The sequence below is a fragment of the Platalea leucorodia genome, assembly GCF_965183815.1.
Source record: "Platalea leucorodia genome assembly, chromosome: 4".
In the NCBI taxonomy this organism is placed as follows: Eukaryota; Metazoa; Chordata; class Aves; order Pelecaniformes; family Threskiornithidae; genus Platalea; species Platalea leucorodia.
Window position 1 is genome coordinate 59,068,504 of NC_138826.1, and position 23,288 is coordinate 59,091,791.

At 55.5% G+C, this 23,288-nt stretch overlaps 2 protein-coding genes across 2 annotated transcripts; both read left to right on the forward strand.

Moving 5' to 3' along the window:
* The first annotated feature begins 4,731 nt into the window (after positions 1-4,731).
* On the forward strand, positions 4,732-9,619 carry HDHD5 (haloacid dehalogenase like hydrolase domain containing 5). The gene is made up of 8 exons (XM_082311229.1): positions 4,732-4,834; positions 4,996-5,196; positions 5,507-5,619; positions 6,774-6,867; positions 7,321-7,354; positions 7,741-7,915; positions 8,238-8,426; positions 9,024-9,619. The coding sequence occupies exons 1-8, from the start codon at positions 4,739-4,741 to the stop codon at positions 9,391-9,393; spliced, it is 1,272 nt and encodes a 423-aa protein (XP_082167355.1). The 5' UTR covers positions 4,732-4,738; the 3' UTR covers positions 9,394-9,619.
* A 10,923-nt stretch (positions 9,620-20,542) lies between these two features.
* TMEM121B (transmembrane protein 121B) lies at positions 20,543-22,072 on the forward strand (the record flags this gene model as incomplete). Its single annotated transcript, XM_082310194.1, has 1 exon — positions 20,543-22,072. The coding sequence occupies one exon, from the start codon at positions 20,543-20,545 to the stop codon at positions 22,070-22,072; it is 1,530 nt and encodes a 509-aa protein (XP_082166320.1).
* Positions 22,073-23,288: the final 1,216 nt, after the last annotated feature.

The window sequence follows — 23,288 nt, forward strand, 5'->3', positions numbered from 1 at the left end:
TTAGCATTCACAGTAACACAGCAAGGATTTTGCTGCCAGTCCATTCCCTTACCCTTACCTTGGCTCCCTGCTCACGTTTGTTGGCAAATGCATTGCATATAATGATTCCTTGCCTGTCTCTTTCAGAACATAGTATATATTTAAATTTTTAAACCTGTTTTAATTGTGGCGGTTTGCCTCTGGGTTTTTTTTTCTGTTAAAAAGAACTGGGGATACCTGGGTTTCGTGTGAGGTTTTAATCTGGAACGTGCGGTGGAGGGGGCATGTTTTGCGTCACTCTGCCTGGAGTACAGTTATGAGGGGTGTCTGAAACGTCTTCACAGCATGCTGCAAAGGGCAATTTGATCCAGGGGGCTAACACGCTGTGGAGTCAAGCCCCAGCCACCTGGCAGGGACATGACACAGGTCCCCCAGCCCCCCCTTCCCCAAACCACACGGTAGCTGCATCCAGCTCTGAGCTGCGTTTTCATACAGAGACCACCCGACGGACGTGATTTGCTTGTGTTACCTCTCCTACCAGCTACAGAACCTGAAGACCCGAGATGAAAGAGGTATTTGGACAAGCAGGGCTGGAGGCAGCCACGAGGGTGATGGGAGGCTGAGCAGGGCAGACCTAAAGGGGCAGAAAGTGCCCTCCTTCGGTCTCCATCCGGACTCAGGAGCAAGGAAGGAGAGCAGAAAATCCATGGATGTTTCTGTGCTGCTTACTTCAAGCAGCCATAGGAGTACAGCAAGCCTTATGCCTGTTATCTCCCCCACCGGGCTGTCCCTGTGGCCTCTTCAGGTTCGATTTATTTAAATGGAAGGTGGATGGAGCTCTGTTCGCAGCACACCGTGTCACAGGTCTGGCAGTGTTTTGTTGCAGAGCAGCTTAGACCGCCTTTGGGGCACTTTAGCAAATGAAATGTTTGCCTCTTGGTCACTCACCGGCAGGAAATGGCTGATCCAGCACTAGTCGTTCCTGTCAAAAATCATGCCAATAAAAACAGAGGAGTAAAGTAGCTGGCTGAAAATAGAGATAGGCCCAAGTGAGCAGCTGGATCTATATGTCATGTGAGCCTCCATCACTGCAGTGGGATTACGCAGACGCCAGATGCTAAGCAAAGCCCTCTGGCCATAAAACAAGGCTATAGAGGTGTTTTCCACCAACTCCTGACGTTCAGCCGGCTTCAGGTTTTTCTCCTATAAGTCTCTGAATTAATCTCTTCACAGGTAGCAGAAGGACATTTCTTTGGCCAGAAACTTGAAGCTCTAATTGGCTCAGTACTTAATTCCTTTCTTTGCAGGCTTGCAGCGGTTGCAATCACGGCAGGTCTATCGAGTGTTTTCTGTCCGCTGAGGGACAGGCAGGTGAAGGGTCTGGCTCTCAATTCTTCTGGCTTGTCATTTTTATCAGGCTGTGTCCTCCCCCTTGGTCATTACAGGATAAGAAAGGCATTTTACTGTATTTTCTCAACCTTTAGCTTGTCCATCATTCCATGAGCAGTCTGCAGCAGAGAAAGAGAAGAGATAAACCCGGGGGGGTGGGGGGAGGGTTGGTCCAGGCCATTAGAGCCTCTGCAGTAAGAAAAGAGACGGAAGGTAGGGCTGCTTTCGAGGGGGATGTTAGAAGGTCGGGGGGGGGGGGGGTGATGACAGGGCTACGAGTCCAGGGAAAACAGAGCTGCAAAGTTTACACAGGAACCCACGGGAGAAGGCTGTGGGCAACTGCCTGTTTTGCTTGTCTTTAAAGGCAGCTATGAAAGAGGGTGGGGGAAACATCAAAGTACAGTGTAGGCAGGGGAAGAAGAGGGAGTCTCCTGTGGGCTGGCGTGAGAAGGGCAGACAGGCCATCTCTAGGGGTGTTAGGGGATATGGCTGTCACCAGACGTGCCTGCAGCAGAAATCCTACGGTCCCTCCATGTGTAACATGCAAAATGGGAAGCTCCTAATGGAGTCACAGAGAAAGTCTCAACTCTGGAAGGGAAAACTACACAACCGGGCGCCGAGCGCAGGGATGGCGGGGTAAGGCCTGGCTGCTGGTGCCGGGAGGACGGGGGTTCAGCAGCCCGAGCAGCCGTGCTCGGCAGCCGGGCCGCCCTCGCTCCCCGCCAGGCGTGCCAGGCTCGGCCTGCGCCCCACCGCTGGCAAACTCCCTCCCCGTCGGTTTAAAAATAAGCGTTGTTGGACAGCCTTCCTTGCAAAAATAAGCGCGGCGGCTGTGCCAGCCTGCCGGGACGGCTCGGGGGCACGCCCGCTCCTCGGGGGCACCCCCGCTCCTCGGGGGCACCGCGTCAGCGGCGGGCAGCCCGGCGGGGAACACGGCCGCCCTCTCCACCCACCCCCCTGTGTCGGGGGCGCGGTGTCCCCCGACAGCCCCGACAGCCCCGACAGCCCTGCCTGCGCTGCGGCGGGGCCCGAGCCACGACAGCGCTTTCTGCCGCGGCGGAGACAACGCCGCGAAGCACGCGAACGGCCTTCACCTCCCCCGGGGCCGGGAAGGTCAGGCACCGCCCCTCCGTCGCCCCGCACCCCCAAAGCTCGCTGCGGAGCCAAACAGCGCCCCTGGGGCAGCCCCGCTGAGCCGCGGGCAGCCCTACGGCGGGGCGGAGCGGGGGACGGGGGACCCGGGGCCGCAGCTGGGGGCGGCCCCGCCCCGCCCCGCCCGCGCGCCGGCGCCGTGGAGCAGAGGGGCCCCCTGCCGGCCGCCCCGCGCGCCTCCCGCGCGGCCCCGCCCCGCGCGCCTCCCGCGCGGCCCCGCCCCGCGCGGCTCCCGCGCGGCCCCGCCCCGCGCGCCTCTGTTCGCGGCGCCAACAAAATGAGGGGAAAAATCCCCGCTTCGGGTCGGCCGCGGCGGGGGCTCCTCCGCCGGGCTCCTCCCCAGCGCCGCCATCAAAGCATCGGGGCTTGGGCTGCAAGGGGGGCGGGGACGCAAACAAAAACCACTCACCCAAACCCCCAAACTCAATGATATTTAGATAAGCTAAACGTTTTAAAAATCAAGTTCTACGATAGGGAACCGGCTGGATGTCTCTCTCAGCGATTTGTCAAGCCTCAGGAAGAGGAAGAGAGCAAAAGCATCCTTACAGTGAAAAAGAAGGGACGGACGGACCTCAGCAATCCAGTTCGGTCAGCCCGATCCCAGCGACTACAGGCCCGTAACCAAACCAACCCATCTAACTTGCGAGTGGCCGTATCGTTAAAACGCCATGAATCCACGTTAGGCAATACTGAAGCACAGGTCGCAGTGAATCAATCACAATTTTTCTCTGCCAGGAGCAACCGCCTTAGCGGAGAGCTGAGAAACGCTTGAGACGAGGTTCCTGTGGTTGTCATTAGCTTCAGAAAGCCTTTGCCCCTCTCTCTGGCTGTATTTTTCATTGGCGGCCAAGGGAAAGGAGGGCTTCGGGTGGGCTGTCCCTAGTCTGTAAGCGGGTGTAGAAGTAGTTGGGAAGGCATACTTCAGAGTACCGGCTGCCTTGCGCCGGCGGAAGAAAGTTTGAAGCCCGGTTCTGCAGGCCCTGCTGGAGCTAAATACTTTCAGTAACGTCTCCAAGACCAGCATAAATTTTGCCAGAGCAGGAGGAGCTGCAAACACTTCCGAGAAATAAAAGTGATCTTGGCAAGTTGGGGAAATTATGTAAAATAAACAGTAGGTAATTCAGTTAAGGAGGAATAAGCACCTGTACAAATGTATAACCCTGCGTTGCCAGTGCTTTAATAGCTCTGCAGGAAGGGCTCCGGGTGTTAAAGTGGGTCAAAACCGAATTAACGCTGGTGTTCATGGCAATGGAAGCATAAAACCAAACAATTAGACTGTTTGTGTAATCGATGCCTGAAGTCGTACGTGTTAAACCTGCCGTATCGCGGGAGTAGGGAGATCTCAAGCCTAGCCAGAAAGCAAACAAACATTGTTTCATCTCCACGGACGTGAAGTGAACCTTTTGCTTTCCTCAGGTCTGGAAGGGCCTCAGCTGAGTTCAGCGTCAAGGTTCCTGTGCCACGCTGCAGGAAAGAGAGCGCGGCTGGGACTCAGTCCGTCAGACAGCAAGGAAAACGACCAGAGTTTTAGAAAACTTTACGATCTGTAGGAAGAAGACCAGAAGACTCGGGTTTGTGTGGAAAAGACTGAGCAAAGGCAGGGCGGCAGCTCGCAGTGAAGACGCTCGCCTGCGCGCTGCAAGCAGGGCGAGCTGCAACCCGCTTAGACCGACACCGGGCTGCACCGGGGGACGCCTCTGCAACCGCACGGCACCGGCGCGGCTTGGCGCACGAACCCGAGGGGCTCCCGTTCGTCGGTTTTGGGAACGGGCTAGGCAAACCCGGTGCGATTGCTCCGGAGGGGTCTCAGCCTCTCGCTCCCTCCTGCCCGCCCCTCTCCCCGTCCGTGCCGCGGCGGGGCCGCTCGTCCCCGCAGCGCTCCCGCTCCCTCCACCGCGCCCAGCCCCGCTGCCGCTCCCGGCGCCGGCTTTTGCAGCCACCCGCCGTCCCCGCTTTCTCTCCCAGCCCTGCCCAAACCTGCAGCCCTTCGCTCCGGAGCAGACGGGACACCGCGCCCCCGCGGCTCCCTGCCCGGGGACCGCGGGCAGCGCCTGCCCCGCCGGCTCGGGGCGAAGGCCGGCAGCCCTCCGCCGCGCCCCCCGCTCCGCCCGCCCCGGTCCCGCCCCGCCGGGCCGCGCTGGGAGCTGTAGTCCGGGAACGACGAGCCCCGGCGTTGGCCGCCGCCGCCGGCCGCGGGGCCGGGCGGGAGCGGCGCGGCATGGCGCTGCGCGGCTGCCTGCGGGCCGGGCGGGGGCTGCTGGGCGCCGCGGGGCGGCGGGGGCCGCCCGCCCGCGGCGGCTGCTCCGGGGGCCGGGTGAGCGGCGGCGCCGGGGAGCCGGGCCCGGCCGCCCGCGTCCTTGCGGCGGGCCGGGAAGGGCGTCGCGGGCCGGGGCCGGGGCCGAGGCCGGGTGCGGGGCGGGGGGAGAGGGAAGGGCTCCCGGCGGCGGGTGACCTTCCCCTCCGCTCGCCTTGCAGCCGCCGGCCTTCGGGTTCCTCTTCGACGTGGACGGGGTGCTGGTGCGGGGCAGCCAGGCGCTGCCCGCCGCCCGCCAGGCCTTCCGCAGGCTGGCGGACGGCGGCGGGCGGCTCCAGGTGCCCGTCGTCTTCCTGACCAACGCCGGCAACTGCCTGAGGTCGGCCAAGGCCCGAGAGCTCTCCCAGGCGCTGGGGCTGGAGGTAACGGCGGCAGGCCCGCGCCCCGCCGGGCTCCTCACGGCCCGGCGCCGGCGCCCGTTCAGGTGTCCCGGCTTTGGGACACCGGGAGGAGGAGGAGGAGGAAATGGGAGCCCCCCGCCCCCCGGCGCGACTTCCCCGGGAGGGGTGAGGGGCTGGGGGCGGCAGCACCGCGGAGTGACCGGTCCTGCCTCGGCCTGAGGGGGTGGAGGGAGGCAGGTGGCAGCGCGGGGAAGGGGTGCGACCCCACCGCAGGGGGAAGGGGGGAAATCTTCCCCACGGGTCCCCCGACCGCCTCTCCTCCCCCCCGCAGGTGTCTCCGGAGCAGGTGATCCTGTCCCACAGCCCCCTGCGGCTCTTCAGCCAGTTCCACCGCAGGCGCATGCTGGTGGCCGGGCAGGGGCCCGTGGAGGAGAACGCCCAGAAGTATCCTTTGCTGCGCGTCCCGCTGCGGCTTCCCAGCTACGCGCCGCTGCTCCGGCCCTGCCCGCGCCCCTGGCACTCGCTCGGTCAGCTTGTAGAAGCGCAAGGAAACAGAAGGGCCGTTGGTCTCCTCCTGCGGGGAGGCACCCTCGCGGAGAGGCGCGAACGCGGGCGCTTACTGTTGATCTCCATCTTGGTCGCCTCCTGGCTGTCCTTGGTCTGTGTTTGGCTTCTCACTCCCATTACCTCTCCCGTGAGCTGCTTTGCCGTTCCTGCTGGTCGGATGTCACCATGAGGACTCCATCCGCTTTGGGCCTCTCTCACTTTTGAGATAAAATTGTGCTCCTTCCCGTTCTTTCTAATGCATTAGAGACCACTCCCAACTCTCCCACAGCTAAGGTTTTCCCCAGGAATCTGACAGCAACTGAAGGAACTCAAATATCTCTAGAACCAGAGCGTCCCAGTACAGGGACATGGTCTAAATGACAATTCCACATGCATATGTGGCATGCTGAGGCGAGGGCGCAGCAGGTCTGACGTATCCCGTGTCTGCAAGGAGGTGAGAACTGCCTGCAGGGTCTGCGATGTCTCAGCCTGTGCGCACAGAGTCACCCCTTGTACTTAACATTTGACTTCATTTGGGACAAAACCTTGACCCAAGGCCAGTAGGGTGAGCTAAGGGCAGTGTTCTGAAGGCAAATGCAACTCATCCTTCACTTGCATTGTTTTATCAGCACAGATCATTTTCCTTTCACTAGCTAAGCTGACCAGAGCTTCACTGATTCTCCTCCTAGCCAAGAAGCCTGACCAGCCCCCTGCACTGCACCAGTATGACAGCGCTGGCCTTAAAGGTCTCCCAAAGCACATCCGTTCTGTCTTGGAGTGACCTCTGCTCTTTGCCTAATTCCAGGGATTGCTGATCACAAACTAAATCACCCCAGTCTGGTCTTTTTTGCAACCGCTGGGGCCACCTTTAGGTTGAAGCACAGCATACAGTTTGACTGAAAGCCAGAAGGTTATGCATTACCAGGTTAAATAACTGCTCTGCTATTAGGACTTGTGTTCCTTAATCCTGTAGATGCTTTTGCAAGTAACTTAAAAAAAACAGTCACTTAAAAAAAGTCAGTCTCCACACTTTCCTTGATGGTCTGAAATAGCCTGGGGTTCAAGAACGTGGTCACCATTGAGGCACTGAGGAAGGCATATCCCCTCTTAGACATGGTGGATCAGAGCCGGAGGCCAAAGGAGCTGGTAATTTCCTGATGCATCAGCAGAAGGGGTGGGCTGGCGCGGTGGTGCTTACAGCGTATAGCGTGGGGCGGAGAAGCTGCAGAGGCACAGAGCAGCTGGCTGCTAGTGACTTTCTTTAGCGAGAGCCTGGGACTGGTACTGAGCAGCCAGCATCTCTGTGCTCTTTCCAGCGCTGGCTCCTGCTGGAAGGGCAGTGACTTTCCCCTTCCCTTTCTCATGCCACGCCTGTCTTTCATTGCTGTTCCTTGCAGTGAGTGGTAAGATGGTTTGGTTGACATTTCTAGCTCCAAGACAGGAATGCAAGATCTGTGAAATCCAATCTGGGATAGGGGGGGTGGGGGAAATCTTTCTTCGGGATTCCAGGTGGCCTTGTCCTGCCTCTTTATGGGAACTGCTTTGGGGACGGTCTTAGGTTTTGCGTTACTAACCTGCCCTTTGCTTTTTTTCTGGCAGCCTCCTCCAACCACTGGCTTCCCTACTATAGAAGGTAAGCAATAGCCTTTGTTTACATATGAACAGCAAGCAGAAATAAGTCAGGCAAGCCAGCTGGGACGGGAGCTAATGATGTGCTGTTGGCTCATCAGTATCCACAGGCAGCTTATTCAGAGGGTACAGTCAGGAGGCAGCCTCGCTGCCCTCGTGCAGCATGAAGCACCGGCTGATGGGAGCAAAGCCAACTTTTCTCTGTGCCATGCTCCAACATCTGGAAGCAGTGGTGCACGTGGTACAGTGATACGCAGGCTGGAGCCCTGGCACAAGCCATGTTCAGACAGTAGCCATATAAGCCCTGGCATCCCAGCAGAGGGGTGCTTTTGCTAATGGGACTTGTACTTGGACGCTGTAAGTTCCCAAGCATCTCTTGAAATCTTCCAGGAGTGATTCTGTTTGGTGAGCCAGTGAGGTGGGAGACAAGCCTGCAACTTATCATTGACGTACTCTTGAGCAATGGGAACCCTGGGGCGGAGCCACAAGATATACCTTACCCCCATCTGCCTGTCCTTGCCTGCAACATGGATCTCCTGTGGATGGCCGAAGCCAAAATGCCCAGGTGAAAAGCATGTGTGGTATTTGTTTTAGCCTATTTCATACATCTCTCCTGCATATGATCTTTTCTTACATACTACATTTTTTAGTATTAGAGTCTTCCTGTATGGCTTAACTAGCAGCAGAGACATGAAAACTGCATGCAAAACAAAGACTAAAACTTTCAAGAAGCAAAAGTGAGACCACTGCCCATGGAGGCATGTGTGTGTAGATACCGTGTCCAAACTAGGCAGTACCCTGGCTACAGCAGATGGTCCTCCTCACTGAGGAGTGTTTATACGTAAGTGGTGTGACTGGAGATACTGATGACCTCCTTTCTGGAGCAGGTTTGGCCATGGTACTTTCCTTCTCTGCTTGGAGAACATCTACAAGAAAGTGACAGGCCGGGAGCTGAAGTACGAGGCCTTGATTGGCAAACCCAGCACAGTCACCTACCGCTATGCCGAATACTTGATAAAAGAGCAGGCAGAGAAACAGGGCTGGAAGTCACCCATCCGACGCCTCTATGCAGTTGGGTAAGAGACTTTTTCCTGCCGGTTTCCTTACGGGGTTGCGTACTGACTTCTCTTAAGTGTTTGGGTTTTTTTTTAATGGAGATTTCTAAAATGAATACCAAAATCTCCATGGTGTCTCTGGAGCTTCACATTCTAGAACAGAGGCTTGCTAGCTTTTTGCACCCTACGCTTTTAATAATTTGAAAGGCACTGTCAGCCTAGCAAAGCTGTTACTGTGGGATGCAGAGTACATGTAGCATGGCTGGACTAAAGAAGAATTTACATAAAGAGACCCAGATGTAGTACCATTAGCCCCGTTAGGCCAAACACTTTGGGATTGTAGGGTATACATTACAGTAATGGCTGAAACTGCTATGGGTGCTTTGGACGTGTCTTTTCCCCTTTGAAAGATGTTTGTGGGGCATGTGGCCTTCACCACAGCTGAACAGGACACACCAGTAGGTGAACTCACTGGTCCAGTCTGGGTGGTTCTCTTGATGTTACAAATATCTTGTGCCCCTTCCTCCCTCAGTGCTGCCTTAATGCCAGTCTGCCAGAGCCAGGAATCGATGCATGGGCTAGTTTCTCATTTCTGTTTCACACTGTGACCTTATCCAGGGATAACCCTATGTCCGATATCTATGGGGCAAACCTCTACAACAACTACCTCAAGTCAGCTCACCAGAACCAAGTCCAGACTGGGGTGAAGAGGAGCCCACAGGCAGCCGCTCCCCAAACTGAGGATCACCTCGAGCTGAGGAAGGACTGCAGCAATTCAGTGGAGAGTTGCGAGTCGATTCTGGTCTGCACTGGGGTCTACCGCCACAATGCAGATGTTCCCAGTAACACGGAGGAGTGCACGATGGAGACAGTGTTCCATGGCCATCGGGACTTCTGCTTTGACCCCAGCCTGGTGGAGGCATCTTACGTAGTTCAGGATGTGAATGATGCTGTGCAGCTTGCTTTCAAGAAGGAGAACTGGAGCTAGGGTTAAGACAGGTGTGCCTAAAGATCTACTGTCAGGGATTTTATGTACTGGAAAGGGAAGAGGGGAAGAATGGGGAGAGACCTGGGGTGATCTTCTAATCTAGCCAACATGAAAGAAAACTCCCTGTCTCAGCACTAAAAGCCCCTTGCTTTTATTGGTACTCATCTGCAATCCTGACAGCTGCCAGCAGGCTTTCAACTGTGAACGTTCATTGCTGCCATCAATAATTGAGCCATAATGGAAACAGGGTATAAGGAGAAGGCTTGTCCCAGCAATCCCAGTTTTGTTCAGCCATTGGAGTTCTTTCTTTTCCACCCTTTGTGCGTGAAGATCAGGCAAGCCCGCCCTCCTCCTCACGATGCGTTTGAGGATGAAGGTCTTCCCTGTGCAAGGAGCCACCGTCAGCCAATGTACATTCATACAATGTACTGTTTGTCCAGTCTGTGACGTGAGTGCACCAGAAGCTGTGTTGCGGTGACACTCTGCCAAGGGAAGGCTTTAAGTCTTAATATTCTCCTTATGAAGAATAAGTGCCTATGGACTTTAACAAATTCTGTTTGCTTGGGGATTTGCCACTGCATCACTGTCAGTCTGAAACAAAGTCCCATTTTGCAGTTCTCCGGCAGCTATGGAGAGGCAGGGCCCCTCAAAGGAAGCTGCAGTAGCCAGAGCAACTTGCTGCAGGGCCGAGGGGAAAGTTATATTATTCCCTCCTCCCCGCTATTTAGCATTCTGTGAACACTTCTGCCTTTTCGCATCCCGATAGGGAGCCAGCAGCCTGCTCTCAGTAGCAGAGGAAACCACCACAGATTCTGAATTTCCAGAGGTGTCTTTGCCGGGAACTCAGTGTTGCAGCAAGAGGCTGTTTTGGCATGTACCCTGACCCCAAATGCTGCAAGGCTCACCCACCTGCTCCAGCTGGCACAGCTTCCAAAGAGGGGCCCCTCTTTGGAGCAAGGGCCAACCAGAAAGAGTCACAGCCCACCTTTGCTTCCTCCTTGTACGCAGGGATTGAAAGAGGAGTACCATCCTGGCTTGATGATCCTGAGCCCCAAATCTCCTATCCTCATCTTTAAGAGTACAAATGTGTCTGTCCTTCACTTCCTTTTTTCCTCTCTTCCCTCATGTGGTTTGCAACTCAGGGATACCCCATATGGTCTGATCCCTGTTCCTCCTCTTCCTTTAGCACGCAGACAGAGTCCCCCTAAGATGAATTAGCAGCTGGGACTTGCCTGCCCAGGAACATTTCCATGTCCCTAATGACATGCACCTTCCATTGCGTCTGTTTTCCTAGCTTGGGCTATCCAGAGAAAGATCAAGCCCTGTGCCTCCTTAGACAGTCCAAAGAAGTTAAGCAAGCATTGCTTGAGAAACTCCACGTGAAAGACTGGCTCAGCAAGGAGTGCCTTAGTTCCAGAGGAGCATTGTGATTTTAAAAGCGTATATCAGCCTGCATATCTGATGGAAAGCCTTTGGAGCCAGCATAACTGAATTGGTGTTCCTCGTTATGCTCAGCTCACACCACACAGAGATCAGAAATAGGTCTGCTCTGCCTCCTCTTTCTTCCTTCCTGCTTTACCCGGCAGCTCCATACACAGAGTACAAACAAGATGTTCTGCGCAGAAGTTTGGGTTGTTCTTCATTAAAATCTCAGCATCCATGTGCACTGACATTCTGCTTCAGCAGCTCTCCATCCTCTCGATACTGATGTATCTTCCTAGCAAGGCCACACTGCAGAGCGGGCTCTTTTCTTACGTTATGCCAGGCTCTGTGTCTGAAGGGGACTGGGTGCTCTGTCAGTGACCCAGGCAACGAGGTCCTTCTCCGTGGCTTCTTTCTCTATACCTTATTTTCTGAATAGGAGCAGAAAAGTACCCCTTTGGGTGAATTTCCCTCCTGTGAAATCTATAGTGGGAAGCAGTCTCTTCCTCTCTTAGCACTAGCTAGTGCTTCTCCTTTGTCTTATCAAGACAAGAATTGCTTGGCTGCTTCTAAAAGCAGCTGTAATATGAGGAACACAATCTTAGATTTGAATCTTTTGCCTTTCACTGGGAGGAAAAAGAAATTACCATTTCATCTGCCTACACAAGACAAGGACTTGTCTCCAGTTCCCAGGAGGATAAGTACAGGGAAAGACTTTGCATATAACATAGGGAACGTCTTTTAGCTTTCAGAGCATCTCCACAGTCACAATTGTGCTGTAGACCCAGTGTGCAAGGCCTGAAACCGGAGGCTCAAAACCCATTTATTCATAAACTAGCTCCAGCGTCCCTCAGCCTCACTTTTCAGAGGTGACATCCAGTGCAGAAAGAGGAATGCTCCCTTTCCTTGCAATAGTTGCTAACTTGGGTGATAGCTCTCATAAGATTAATTGGGAACTGTCTTCTAGGCTGTGATTACATAGACCTCAGAGAGCTGGTTGCCGGCAATAACGTCTTCAATTTGGTAGGTACTTATTTGCAGAAGTACTAAGGTCTGTCCATCTGTGTGCAGTAACCTTTGGCAGAGCTCTTTCTTGTTACTTGTTAAGATGGTGATGTCAGTTGCTCAAAGACAAGGTGCTGCTGAACCAGTGTTCCCTTAGGGGTGTAGCACTGCTGAATCTATCCCCAATGGGGCCAGATGCACGGGCTGCTGCTCCGATGATGGCGGTAGCATTGTGGAAGGAATGTGCAGAAGAATTTTGAGAAATCACAAGCGGTTTGTAATTTCATATCAGCATGCATGGCACATCTCAGCCAGAAGCGAGGTAGGTAGCAAGAGGAAGGAGGTAGCACCTCCTTCAAGAAAGGAAGAGATTTGCATTTGCTCATAGAGTGAGCCAGGCATCTCTGTCTTTGGAACAGCAGTGGAGGTGAGCTGGCTGATGTGAATCTGCTTCAGATTCCAAGTCTGCTTTTAGGTCCAGTTTTTTTTTTTTTTTTTTTTTTTTTTACCGTGGTGGTGGTGGTGAAACAGTGCTCGGAGTCTTAAAAATGCGTAGGAGGAACTTCAGTGATAAGGAATTCAAGAAATGCTTCACTTGCGAGTTGAAATTGGACAGAGGGGAGGAAGAGGAGAAATCTAGAAGAAACTTGTACCCTTTCCCCAGTTCTTACCAAATAAGGGTGCATAAAAGGCCCTGCTTGTTGGTCTGTGCACCGATTAGTCAGATGGGCTGAGCAACACTGAGAGCTTTCCCCTCTTCCCCTGCTCAGCTCCTTGAAACAGTGCACTTTGTCCAAGTCACTGCCCAGGAACTGCCTGGGCACAGTGGATGGGTAGGAAATCTGGGTTCCCCAGCTGCTGTTGGATATTGGATTGTGGAAGATTTTTACAGAGGAAAGAGCTTGCGAGGTATCCTCTCTTCCAAGCATTTTGTGCTAGAGTGCTGTGCAGGCTCCTAGCTTATCTGCAGTTCATTTATGGACATCTGTTATTGCTAGAATTCAGTGAAATCCTTTTTCCTTGGAATTGCAGCTTCCTGGAATTAGCTTCAAGTGTGGCTGGAACAAAACCTTTCCTTTGTCTCATGTATTGCACAGAAGTGGTATTTCTGAAGCCGTATTTCTCTCATTTGGAGCAAGCATACATCTGTGCAGGACCAAGCAGGAGAGGGGACTTCACTTGCTGATGTAATACCTTAATATTTATATGGTGCACTGCCCTATACAACAAACATGGTGAAGACCCGATCCTAACAACTCCATCTTCCACAGATGGATGGGTTTTAGTCAAGCCTAAAGGGAGTAGGCAGTGAGGTGAGGCAACTGAGAATAGCAGGGAGGAACCAGAGGAGGAGTAGACCTTGTTTTGGGTCTGAAGCAGAGCTCTTTTGTGTCACGCAATAACATGGTGGGCAGAGAGGCCAGCTCCTTTATTCCACAGGACGCATGCAACTACTACCCTGCTGTTCAGGGAGTCGTATAACACTACAGTCCCCTTTCTTCCAGTCTTAACCCTGGTGTGTCTTTTTCCCTCCAATAAATGGGTAATGTTTCAGATTATGTCACGTAGACTGTAGCAGAATGATTACCTATCATACAGAGAAATCACAAGCTCTGATTGTTTTAGATTTCATATTAATTTTGACCCGGTTCCAGAGTTGCTCCGTTGATCTAGCACACATAAAAATAATAAAAGATGTTTCCTTTGAAAGAAATTTTAAGGTGTTGTGTGTACATTTCATGAATATTGTCCCGATCTCTTTCATGTCTTTGCCCTAGGAGACTATCAGGACAAATTCTGTCTTTTGTTCTGTTCATCAAGCCATTCTCAGATTTTCTTGAGAGAACCACCCTGAAAGATACCGCTTCAGTAGTTCTTTTGATTGGGCTAAACTGTAATTCCTTGTAAGCTCTACACCTGCCATAGTCAGGCGAGATGAGTGCAACTTTGACCGCTCCCCCTCTGAAGGGGAGAAAAAAAGGACATATCACGAGCTACGATGCCCTGATTGACTGTTCACAGTCAAGACTAGTTTTGGGATGCCAGCCCATATACAACGGGATGCTTTCAGGGTAGGCGTTTAGTTGTGACCTGACCTAAGCGGTTGTTTGTAATGGTTACTTCTGCTGGGTGGGGAAGCCACAAGCTAGATGCCACCAACTTAATCTGCTATTGTAGATGAAGAACCAGCCTAAGGGCATATGGAAAGCCGTCCTTACCGCGAGAAGCTTACTCGGCACTGTGTTAAACCCTTTGTGATCATAAAAGAAACCCAGTTTGTTTGACAAGGGCTGAGCTCTGGTACCGTCTGAGAAAGGTGAGTGGAGTTAGGGGGACGTATACTAACTGGCAAACTTTCAGATCAGAGCCAAAAGCTTCCACTGATTTCAGCAGGTGGAAAATTAAAGATCCCAGCAGGTGAAAACCATCAGCTTTAACGATCTAGAAACAGCCAGTTCACTTGCATTGTTCTTATAAGATATTCCACCAGAAGGTTTTCCATCTACAAAGTTCACAGCTCACAAGAGGCACGTTAGACAGCAAAACAAGCATGATTCAGAGCCCTGAGAACTTCTCAATGCTGAAAGGAACAATTGATAAAAGCAGTAAAAGCAGTTTTGGAGGGACAGGACAAGGATTCCCGTTCTCAGCAGAGAAAGAATCGAGCTGTATTCTACATCCTGAAGAAACGACCTACGGCCCCGACCTCAAATAATAATAAAAAACATTAACCAGCCCCCTCCTTTTATCCAGGACTCGGGTAGTTGGAGCACTCGCCCAAGATAGGGTGGATCAAGGTTCAGTTAGGCAGAAAGAGATCAAAACCTGAACCTCTCAAATGCTTTTAATCACTATAGTATTGTCAAAGCAAAAAGGCAGCCTAGGGTGAAGGTGTCTCTTGTAGGAGACAGCCTTAGCTGGAAGCTAGAGCCCCATAGACATCTTTAACCAACATAAGGAGCAGAGTTAAACACTGGCATCATGAAACCCTGAAGAACGAACAACTCGAAAAAGAGGGACCGAGAGCCCTGTTCAGGTTGGAGTTCGCTCCCAGGTAGATGCAGTGAGAAATGCCTACTAGAGTAAGCCCTGAGAAGTGCTTAGTCTATGGAGCCTGGGGGGCCTTGAACACAAGCTGAGCAGTTACCTGCTCACCCTGGTACAGACGTTGGCCCTCAGGGGCATGCCCAAACCCTTCCTTTACTGAATCTACCTAACCTCAACTATAAAAGCACAAGTCTTTATGGATTTTTTGCAGCCACACAGGCAATTTGATTACAATTATGCACCTAAAGACCTTTATGGATCCAGGCTGCCACAGTGTAAAACCCCACACCAGCAAGGCAGCTACACGTTCTCTAGGAACCAAACTGTTCCATCAAGAAATCACTTTTCTCTAATTCACTGTAATAAACCTGCTTTTCCTTTTCAGTCAGTTCAGCTGCTAAGATTGTACACTTTCTCCTCGAGGTCAGTTCCTTTACACGCTGTGTGCTGAGACTAAGCGCAAAACACTAAGAGCAACCTCCCAAATCCTCTTCACTCTCCAAACCCCTGCCCTGCTACAAGCATGAAAAAAAAGTCTCTTTGCATTTTATGCTGGTATCGAAAGCTCTTTGAATTGAAATGTCATTACAAGCAATAGACTGTTACACTTCTACACCCTTTTGAAGAGTATCTGTATTCCCCAAACCATAATACTGGATCAGCAGTTTAGTTACAAAGACTCTGCATTCAGAGGCGGACGAACCGAGGCGTCTTTCTTTGAATTTTGGTGCTGGCCAGGTGAAACTCTTCTACACTTCTCTATAACTTCAACCCTGATGGTTTGAGTGGATTAGGTAAGTGCAGCACAAAGCCTGTGTCAGAGAATCCCAAAACCTTCCTTTCCCACACAAAAGGCATTTTAAGTATGGTTAGAGCAGATTACTCTCAAACGCACCGAGATCAGCTTTGCCTCCTTCCCTCCCACTGCTGCCAGTTTCTGACAGCTTACTGCAGGGTATAATTAGGGATTTAGTTTCAGGTCTTTCTTTCAGGCATATATTTGCCTCTTTTTTTTTTTTCCTTCCCCCAAGAAATTGAGTCATTATTTTGTTTCCTCTTGAGTTGTGCCCTCAAGAAAGTTTTGTCTTTCCCCCAGCAGGGGTATTTTTGAGGGCACACTACTTGTTTCCACTAGGAGTATAAACTAAAAATGGTACCATTTTAGATATTCAGTATGATTATTTCACAAAACTCTGTTGTCTGCTGCTTGCCTTTAGATATATGTATACACACAGATATCTATGCATACACATAAATACATAAAGAAGCCAGAAACATAGCTTTGGAGCTGCTGAAGAGTAGAAGCTATTTATAGTTTAACCTTTTAATGTTTTAACAGTAATGGTTAAGCACTAACGCTGCCAAAAACTGCACATTGCATTAAATAACTGGATCACATGGGAAGCATCAGCTTGTCATATCCCATCCTACAGTGTGCTACAAAAAGCTCTTCAGTGCTTTCTCAAGTAGAAGACGTTTCTCCCCTCACTCCCATTTTAAGGTACAGGCACAATTTCTGCTTCCTTCCCCACAAATAAGCTCTTCTCTCATTCTCCCCTGTTTGTCTGGGTTGTGTTTGCCCTGCTGGAGCCCATGATCAGTCCAAGGAAACCCTTGAGCTCCCACCCTCCTTCCCAGTGCTCCCCCATCCCTGCTCATAGCTCCCCTTGCCCTATAGCCCAGCTCCCTGCTCCCACCTGCCTACCTTGGACACAGGGATCTTCCCAGCCCCGGCAGGGATCCTTCAGTCTCTGGAGAACCATTTCCATAAGGCTCCTCTTGCCCTGCTCAGGCAGCCTCAGCCCAGCAGGATCACGCTCCCCAGGGTATAAGAGGTGCAAGCCCTTCGCCAAGCACGTGCTAGCCCAGGCAGGCCCACTTAGCACCCAGCTGGCCCCCAGGTGCCTTGCTTCACCCGTTCCCCTGGGCTGAACTCGCCCCATCACCTGGCTGGGGTGTCAGAGCCCATTTCCCCAGGTGGGCAGGCCAGCTGTGGGTGACAGACCATCCCTCCCGAAGCCCAGGGACCCCCATCCAATTGCACTTACCCCAGCAGGTGGGACAGACACCAGTCCGGTAAGAAACGCACCCAAACCTTTGTGAAACGAGGCTTCTTTGTGAAACGAGCCTCTGGCCTGAAAGCAGAGGAGACGCGAGTGCCTCTGGGCAGACTGCCAGGGCAGCTAAGCGAGCACGTCCAGCCGGCGGCACCCAGGGAGGCGCATTGCCCAGGAAACCTGGAGCACGAGAGCCAACGAGGCAAAGCCGTCACCGTCTGCTGCCCAGGTAGGGCAGGAGCAACCCTCTCTGCGTGAGGGCTGTTGCCCTGAGCGGCCCAGATGGATGCTTGGTTTTCACTCCATGTCCTCTCATAGAAGTGAGGAGAGAACTTTTCTTGCAGTGGAATAGGTGAATGTGGTAGGAGCAAGACCGATTTAGCTAATCCTCAGGACTGACCACACATTAATCATGCCAGTGACACAAGTGTTGGCTTGCCCTGAAAAGGGTCAGGTGAATGTACCCACCTTAGATAAAGGCCAGGATCCAGTACGTAAGAACATGGTTTTACCCTCTACCCTTGATCACACACACACTTACACTGCTATCTAACCCAGCCTTCCTGTGGAAACAAATTAGGAGACACAGCTGGTGTCGGTCACAAACCCTCGCTGCCACCCTGAGCCATCCTGAACTGGGCAACCCCTGACACCAGTCAAAGAGAAGTAGCACTGGGCCCTGCTCGAACCTGAAAGTGCAAGGCAGCCAGCAAGCACCCTCCTTGGCCACGGCCTCGAGCCTCACGCTCCCTACGCAACAGAGAGCAGCTGACAGAGCCCTACGCAAGGTGGTTGTGGGGTTGCACAAAAATTGTAGTCAAAACAATCATAGAATCACAGAATCATTAAGGTTGGAAAAGACCCTTAAGATCATTAATTCTTAATTCTTTGACCATGTTTTTTTCTTTGGCAGGCAAGTCTGTCAAAGAGAGAAAGCTTTGCCAGCAAAACACACAGCGCTCGGTGGCAGAGCCCAGGCGCAGCGCTTTCATCTCCGACAAAGTCCATACACCTTGAGAGGCTGGAGAGCAAAGCAAACATGATGGGAGCGTATCTGGCAAGGAAAGGAGAGGCGGCTCGCTGCTCGCTGTCTTCTTGCATCTTGAATAACCTCAGACTAAGCTGCTCGGCTGAGACTGGTGCAGCATTGCTTCTGTCACACACAAGCTTGCCATTTTCTCGTGCTGGGTGGCAGCGGGCCGGCACCACACCCCAGCAATGCAGAGGGAAGAGTGTCCCCTGCGTCACTGCGGAGGCAGCACCGTGGCAGTGCCTCCGAGGCATCGACGTGGGATGTGGATCATGGGGAGGAGCCCCTGGGGAAGGGCAGCCCCATGGATCCGTGTGGCAGAGGGGATGCCAGAGCTGTGACCCCTGGGCCAAGCGCCTTGGCAGAGGCCCAGGAGCTGCCCGGACTAAATGTGGGCAGCGCTGTACAGGGCTGTCAGGAGCCTGCCGTGAGAAGTCCTCAGCCTCAGGCTGCCATGCAGTCACCTGCCGGAAAATAAATGGCGACAGCCCTCTTTGGACTCACCTGATCTTAAACTTGGGAACGCCAGTGACGCTTGTCACAGTTACAAGGCTAGCGGTGCTGCCTGCTGCACCCTGGTCCCTCTGGGCGCATCTGCATGGGGGTCCTGCCTGTTTTGCCCTGGGGTGAAGCCTCGTGTCCTCCGTCCTGGCACCATGCTAGGATACACCAGCCCATTCACCGCCCTCCAGGCTGGACTGTTCTTTTGAACACTCATGTTTCTTATGATCTGCTATAACTCCTGACCTTCTTGAAGTGTTTTTATTTGCTAATTGAAATATGGAATTAGGGAGACAGCAAGAGAGCGCATGCGTGTTCAGTCTCATCTGATGCTACATGCCATGCCAAGGTGAGTTAGAGGAAGGCAATGAACGCAAGTAGCGCTGATGCAAGGTTGACCCTTGGCAAGTGTAGCCTAGCATTGAAAACACAAGGTGAGTGCAGCAGAAAATAGGTGTCCCCCAGCCTAGCTGCGCCCCAGACACGCAGGTTACGGCAGCAGAGGTGCAGCAGCGTGGACCTTAAAGCAGGATAGCAACCAGCGTGGGAGCCCATGGGAATGCCTGGTTGTTGCTAACCCAGTTCAGAGGCTGTACCACTTCAGTACTGTGCTGCCCAAGTAACTATATTAAAGCTTGCATAGCCTCCAGCTATCTTTTTTCCCCCCGCTGTTTTGACCATGCTTTTAGAAAACTAATTTACCTGTGCCCCCTCACTCCAGTCTCCATTGACAGTAATGCGTTTGCTGTGATTCTTCTTCCCCTGCTTTTCCTCTTGATTATTGCTATGTGTCTAAAGAAATCTTTGTGGCGACCCACCACAGGTTCTCCCCTTCCCTTTCTCAATTATTTCTTTGTTTCAGGTTTAAGCATGAATTCTCCTGGTACCCCAGACTGATTTCTCCTTGTTGCCAAGAGCAGCCAGTGACATTTACTGGAGTAGGGCTCCTCAGGGGCCTACACCAACATGTATTAGATGGTTGTCACTGCTGTCCTGGATGTCCTTTCCCAGTACTAAGCATCTGGGGTTCACTCAGCCCCTTGTGTTGATTCGCAACACCCTCAAAAGTCAAGCTATTTCAGATCTTTATCACGAAGTGTAGTTAATACAGCTTATTCAGTATGCTTCACAGCATTGACAGGCAGCACCCGGCTCATCATCGGTGGGCACAGGTAGGAACGAGGGACTGGTGATGCCGAGCACCAAGCCACTTTGCACCATGATGTGCCAAGTCATTAGTGCTGGTGCTGTGGCAGATCCCGCCAGCCCAGCTCAATTTGAGGCTACTCTTAGCAGGTCAATAAAGGCCCTGACAGGTGCTTTCAGTGGAAACTGGCGCGTTAGGGCTATTCACATCAATTTAAAGCCACTGCCCCATCAGGGCAAGCTGGGCAGAGCCCGCACTATGCGGCTTGGCTCAGCTGAGGAAATCGGGGGGGTAAAAGCCACTTACTTTGATGTACAATTACTTAAAACAGACAGAGAGTATGGGCAGCCAAATGTCCAGCACCACAGATGAGGAGCCACAAGAGAGTTGCTTGGCTGCGGGCCCTGCGCCAGGCCACTGGCCCTCGTCTTGGTCAGCCTAGAGGGACTGGGGGAGACTGAAGTACTTCTGATTTTCTGGAGTGGGGGTCGGGGGGGCTGTGGCACGTCCACGGGTGACTGGCCCAGGCCCGGCTGGCCCCGCTCCCGGGGGCCTGGGGGGCAGGAGGCAGCCGGGCCGTGCTCCCCGGGACCTGGCTCTATGGCAGCCCCGGGGACGGGGCGGGGGGCGCCTTCCCCCCCTCCCCTTCTCGCCCCCCCTCCCCCGGCCGCACAGCCGCTCTCCGCCCCCCAGCCCCCCCGCCGCCAGCGGCGACGCCCGCCCCGGCTCCGGCAGCTGCTGCGGTTGCGGCTCGGCGCCGCCCCCGGCCTCCCCCGCCGCGCCCCGCCGGCTCCCGCCGCTCGGGCTCTCGGCACCGCTGCCGCTGCCGCTGCCGCCGCCGCTGCCGGTGCGGCGGCGCGGGGGGCGGGCCGGGGGCGGGCCGGGGGCCGCGGCGCGGCCGTCGGGCCCGGCGCGCCGGCTCGGGGGCCGGGGAGGACCATGCACCGCGCTGCCTCCAACCAGCGCTCGGTCTCCTCCTCCTCGGGCTCCTTCCAGCCGCCGCCGCCGCCGCCGCCGCCGCCGCTGCCGCACGCCGCCGACCGGCAGCCCCTCTTCCCGGGGGGCTCCAGCAGCGGCGGCAGCCGGCGGGGCTCGGGGTCGAGCTCGGGCTCGGCGCGGGCCCGCCGCCCCCGCAGCCCCCGCAGCAGCACCGAGGAGGAGGAGGAGGAGGAGGAGGAAGAGGAGGAGGACAGCATCAGCATCAGCAAGCCCCTGGTGCCGCCGCCCGCCGCCCCGCTGCCCGCCGCCGCCTCGCCGCTCCCCAGCAGCAGCAGCAGCAGCGGCGGCGGCGGCGGCGGCGGCGGGAGCCCGGGCCGCAGCATGACGGCGGCGGAGCTGTACGGGGCGGCGGCGGCGGGCGGCGGGGCGGCGGGCGGCGGGGCGGCGGCGGGGGCGCTGCTGGGGCCCGGCGGGGCGGCGGGCGGGCGGCGCTGGGGCTTCCAGGCGCTGTCCCTGGTGCTGCTGCTGGGGCAGGGCGCGCTGCTGGACCTCTACCTGATCGCCGTCACCGACCTGTACTGGTGCAGCTGGATCGCCACCGACCTGGTGCTGGCGGCCGGCTGGGGCATCTTCTTCTGCCGCAACAGCCGGGCGCGCCGCCGGGAGCGGCCCCCGCCGCCCCCCGGGCCGCCGCCGCCGCACCCGCTGCTGCTGCACGGCCCCCCCGGCGGCCGCGGGGCCGGGGGCCGCGGGGCCGGCGCCCCCCCCCGCGGCGGCGACTTCGCCTACGCGCACCTGGCCTGGCTCATCTACTCCATCGCCTTCACGCCCAAGGCGGCGCTGATCCTGGGCACCTCCATCCTGGAGCTGATCGAGCTGCGCCTGCCGCTGGGCACCACCGGCTTCCGCATCACCCTGGCGCTCTCCGCCCCGCTGCTCTACTGCCTGCTGCGGGCCATCGGCACCGAGGGCGCCGGGCAGCTGCTCCTGCCGCCGCAGCCGCCGCCGCAGCACCGCGCCGCCGCCGCCTTCCTCGCCACCTGCCTCGACCTGCTCGACAGCTTCTCCTTGCTGGAGCTGGTGCTGCAGCCCGGCCGGCCGGCGCCGCTGCCCGCCCCGCTGCGCTACCTCCTCATCGCCGTCTACTTCCTCTGCCTGGCCTCGCCGGTGCTGTGGCTCTACGAGCTCAGCGCCGCCCGCCCCCCCGGCGCCGCCCGCCTCGCCCTCCACCTCCTGCTGCCCGCCGGGCTGCTGGACGCCCCGCTCCTGGCGCTCCGCTGCCTCCTGCTCCTGCGCTACCAGCAGCCGCTCTCCCTCTTCATGCTGAAGAACCTCTTCTTCCTCGCCTGCCGCGGCCTGGAGGCGCTGGAGACCTGCTGCCTCCTCCGCCCCGCCGCCCCGCCGCCCGCCAAGTACGGCCCCGCCGCCGCCGCCCCCGCCGCCGCCGCCCCGCTGGCCCACGGGCTCTCCGACGCCGACGTGGGCCCCCACGGGTACGTGAACGCCTTGGCGGTCACCGCCCAGGGCTGAGCCCCCCCGGCCGCCGCCCCCGGAGGGGCTCCCGCCGCCCCCGGCTCCGCTCCCCGCAGAGTCCCTCTGCGTTTCTGCTCAGGTTCCCGCCGCCGTGGCCGCGCAGGGGAAGGGGCGCGGGCTCCCCCGCCGGACCCTGGCTCTCCTCCGCCCTTTCCCGCGGACAAATCCACCAGCGGAAGCTCGGCGCAACCCCGGCCGCCTGCAGGAGCCTACGGCCGGCGCTCGGCCCCGGCAAACGCACCCGCCCTTCCCGACGAGTCGTCTTCTAGCGCTTCTGCCCCTCCGCCCCGTTTGGAGGGTCCCACTCTTCCCCTCCCACTCCCCGCAAGGACATGGTGTTGCTTTGTGACCATAAAGGTTTAGTTTTTCCTTTCCCCCCTAAACAACAGGGCCCGGTGGATTTTGTCCCCTCCTTTGAGGACTCCTGCTGACCGCGATGACGAGAGGCGAGCGGGGTCTGACCAGCAGAGACGTGCCTTCGGGGTGCGGGCAGGACAAAAGGAAGCACGCTTTGGTCTCGCTGGGGCTTGCAAAGCTGCCGCCTCTGTCTCCCAGCAGCAGAGCTGCAGAGGGTCTTTGCGTGCCAGCCGGGGAACCTCTGGGAGCACGCCGGCCCTTGGGTCTTTTCAAGCCTAGGAGCCACTTTCTCCAAGCCGAAAATGTCTACCTCTGTGCTTCAACCTTTTGCATCTTACGTTGACTTCACGCACTAAAGAAACACGTGAATCCGGCACGGACATAATCCAGGGGCTTAGACCCCATTTTGCTATCACTGAGACACTTACTTCTGGTGAGAACAGGGTTTACAGCAGCCTGCTGCTTGCCTCAGACAGCAGCACCCACGTGCTGAGGCTCTCATTTCTCTGTGAATATGCATGTTTATGGGATCAGTGTTGGTTTTCTTTTACGCAGAGCGTAGGGACTCCCTTTACGTAGGCCGGGAAGGCTGGAAAGATTTCCTCTGGCCCCCCTCCGTGTCTGTTTGAGAGAGCAGAGACGGGGCTGAGCCCGCAAGCTGCCCCCTCTCAAACAGCAGAGCAGAGGGTGTCGGCGCTGCTCGGGGTGGGCCCTGCGCTCGGTGAACCTCACTTTCCAGCACACCGCTCGCGAGCTTTGGGGAAAGCCCACGCACCAGCATCCTGTCCTCCATGTGCATGTGGTTAAGGACGGGTGGGGAAAAAGTTAATTGTTAGTAACCTCTCATAGAAACACA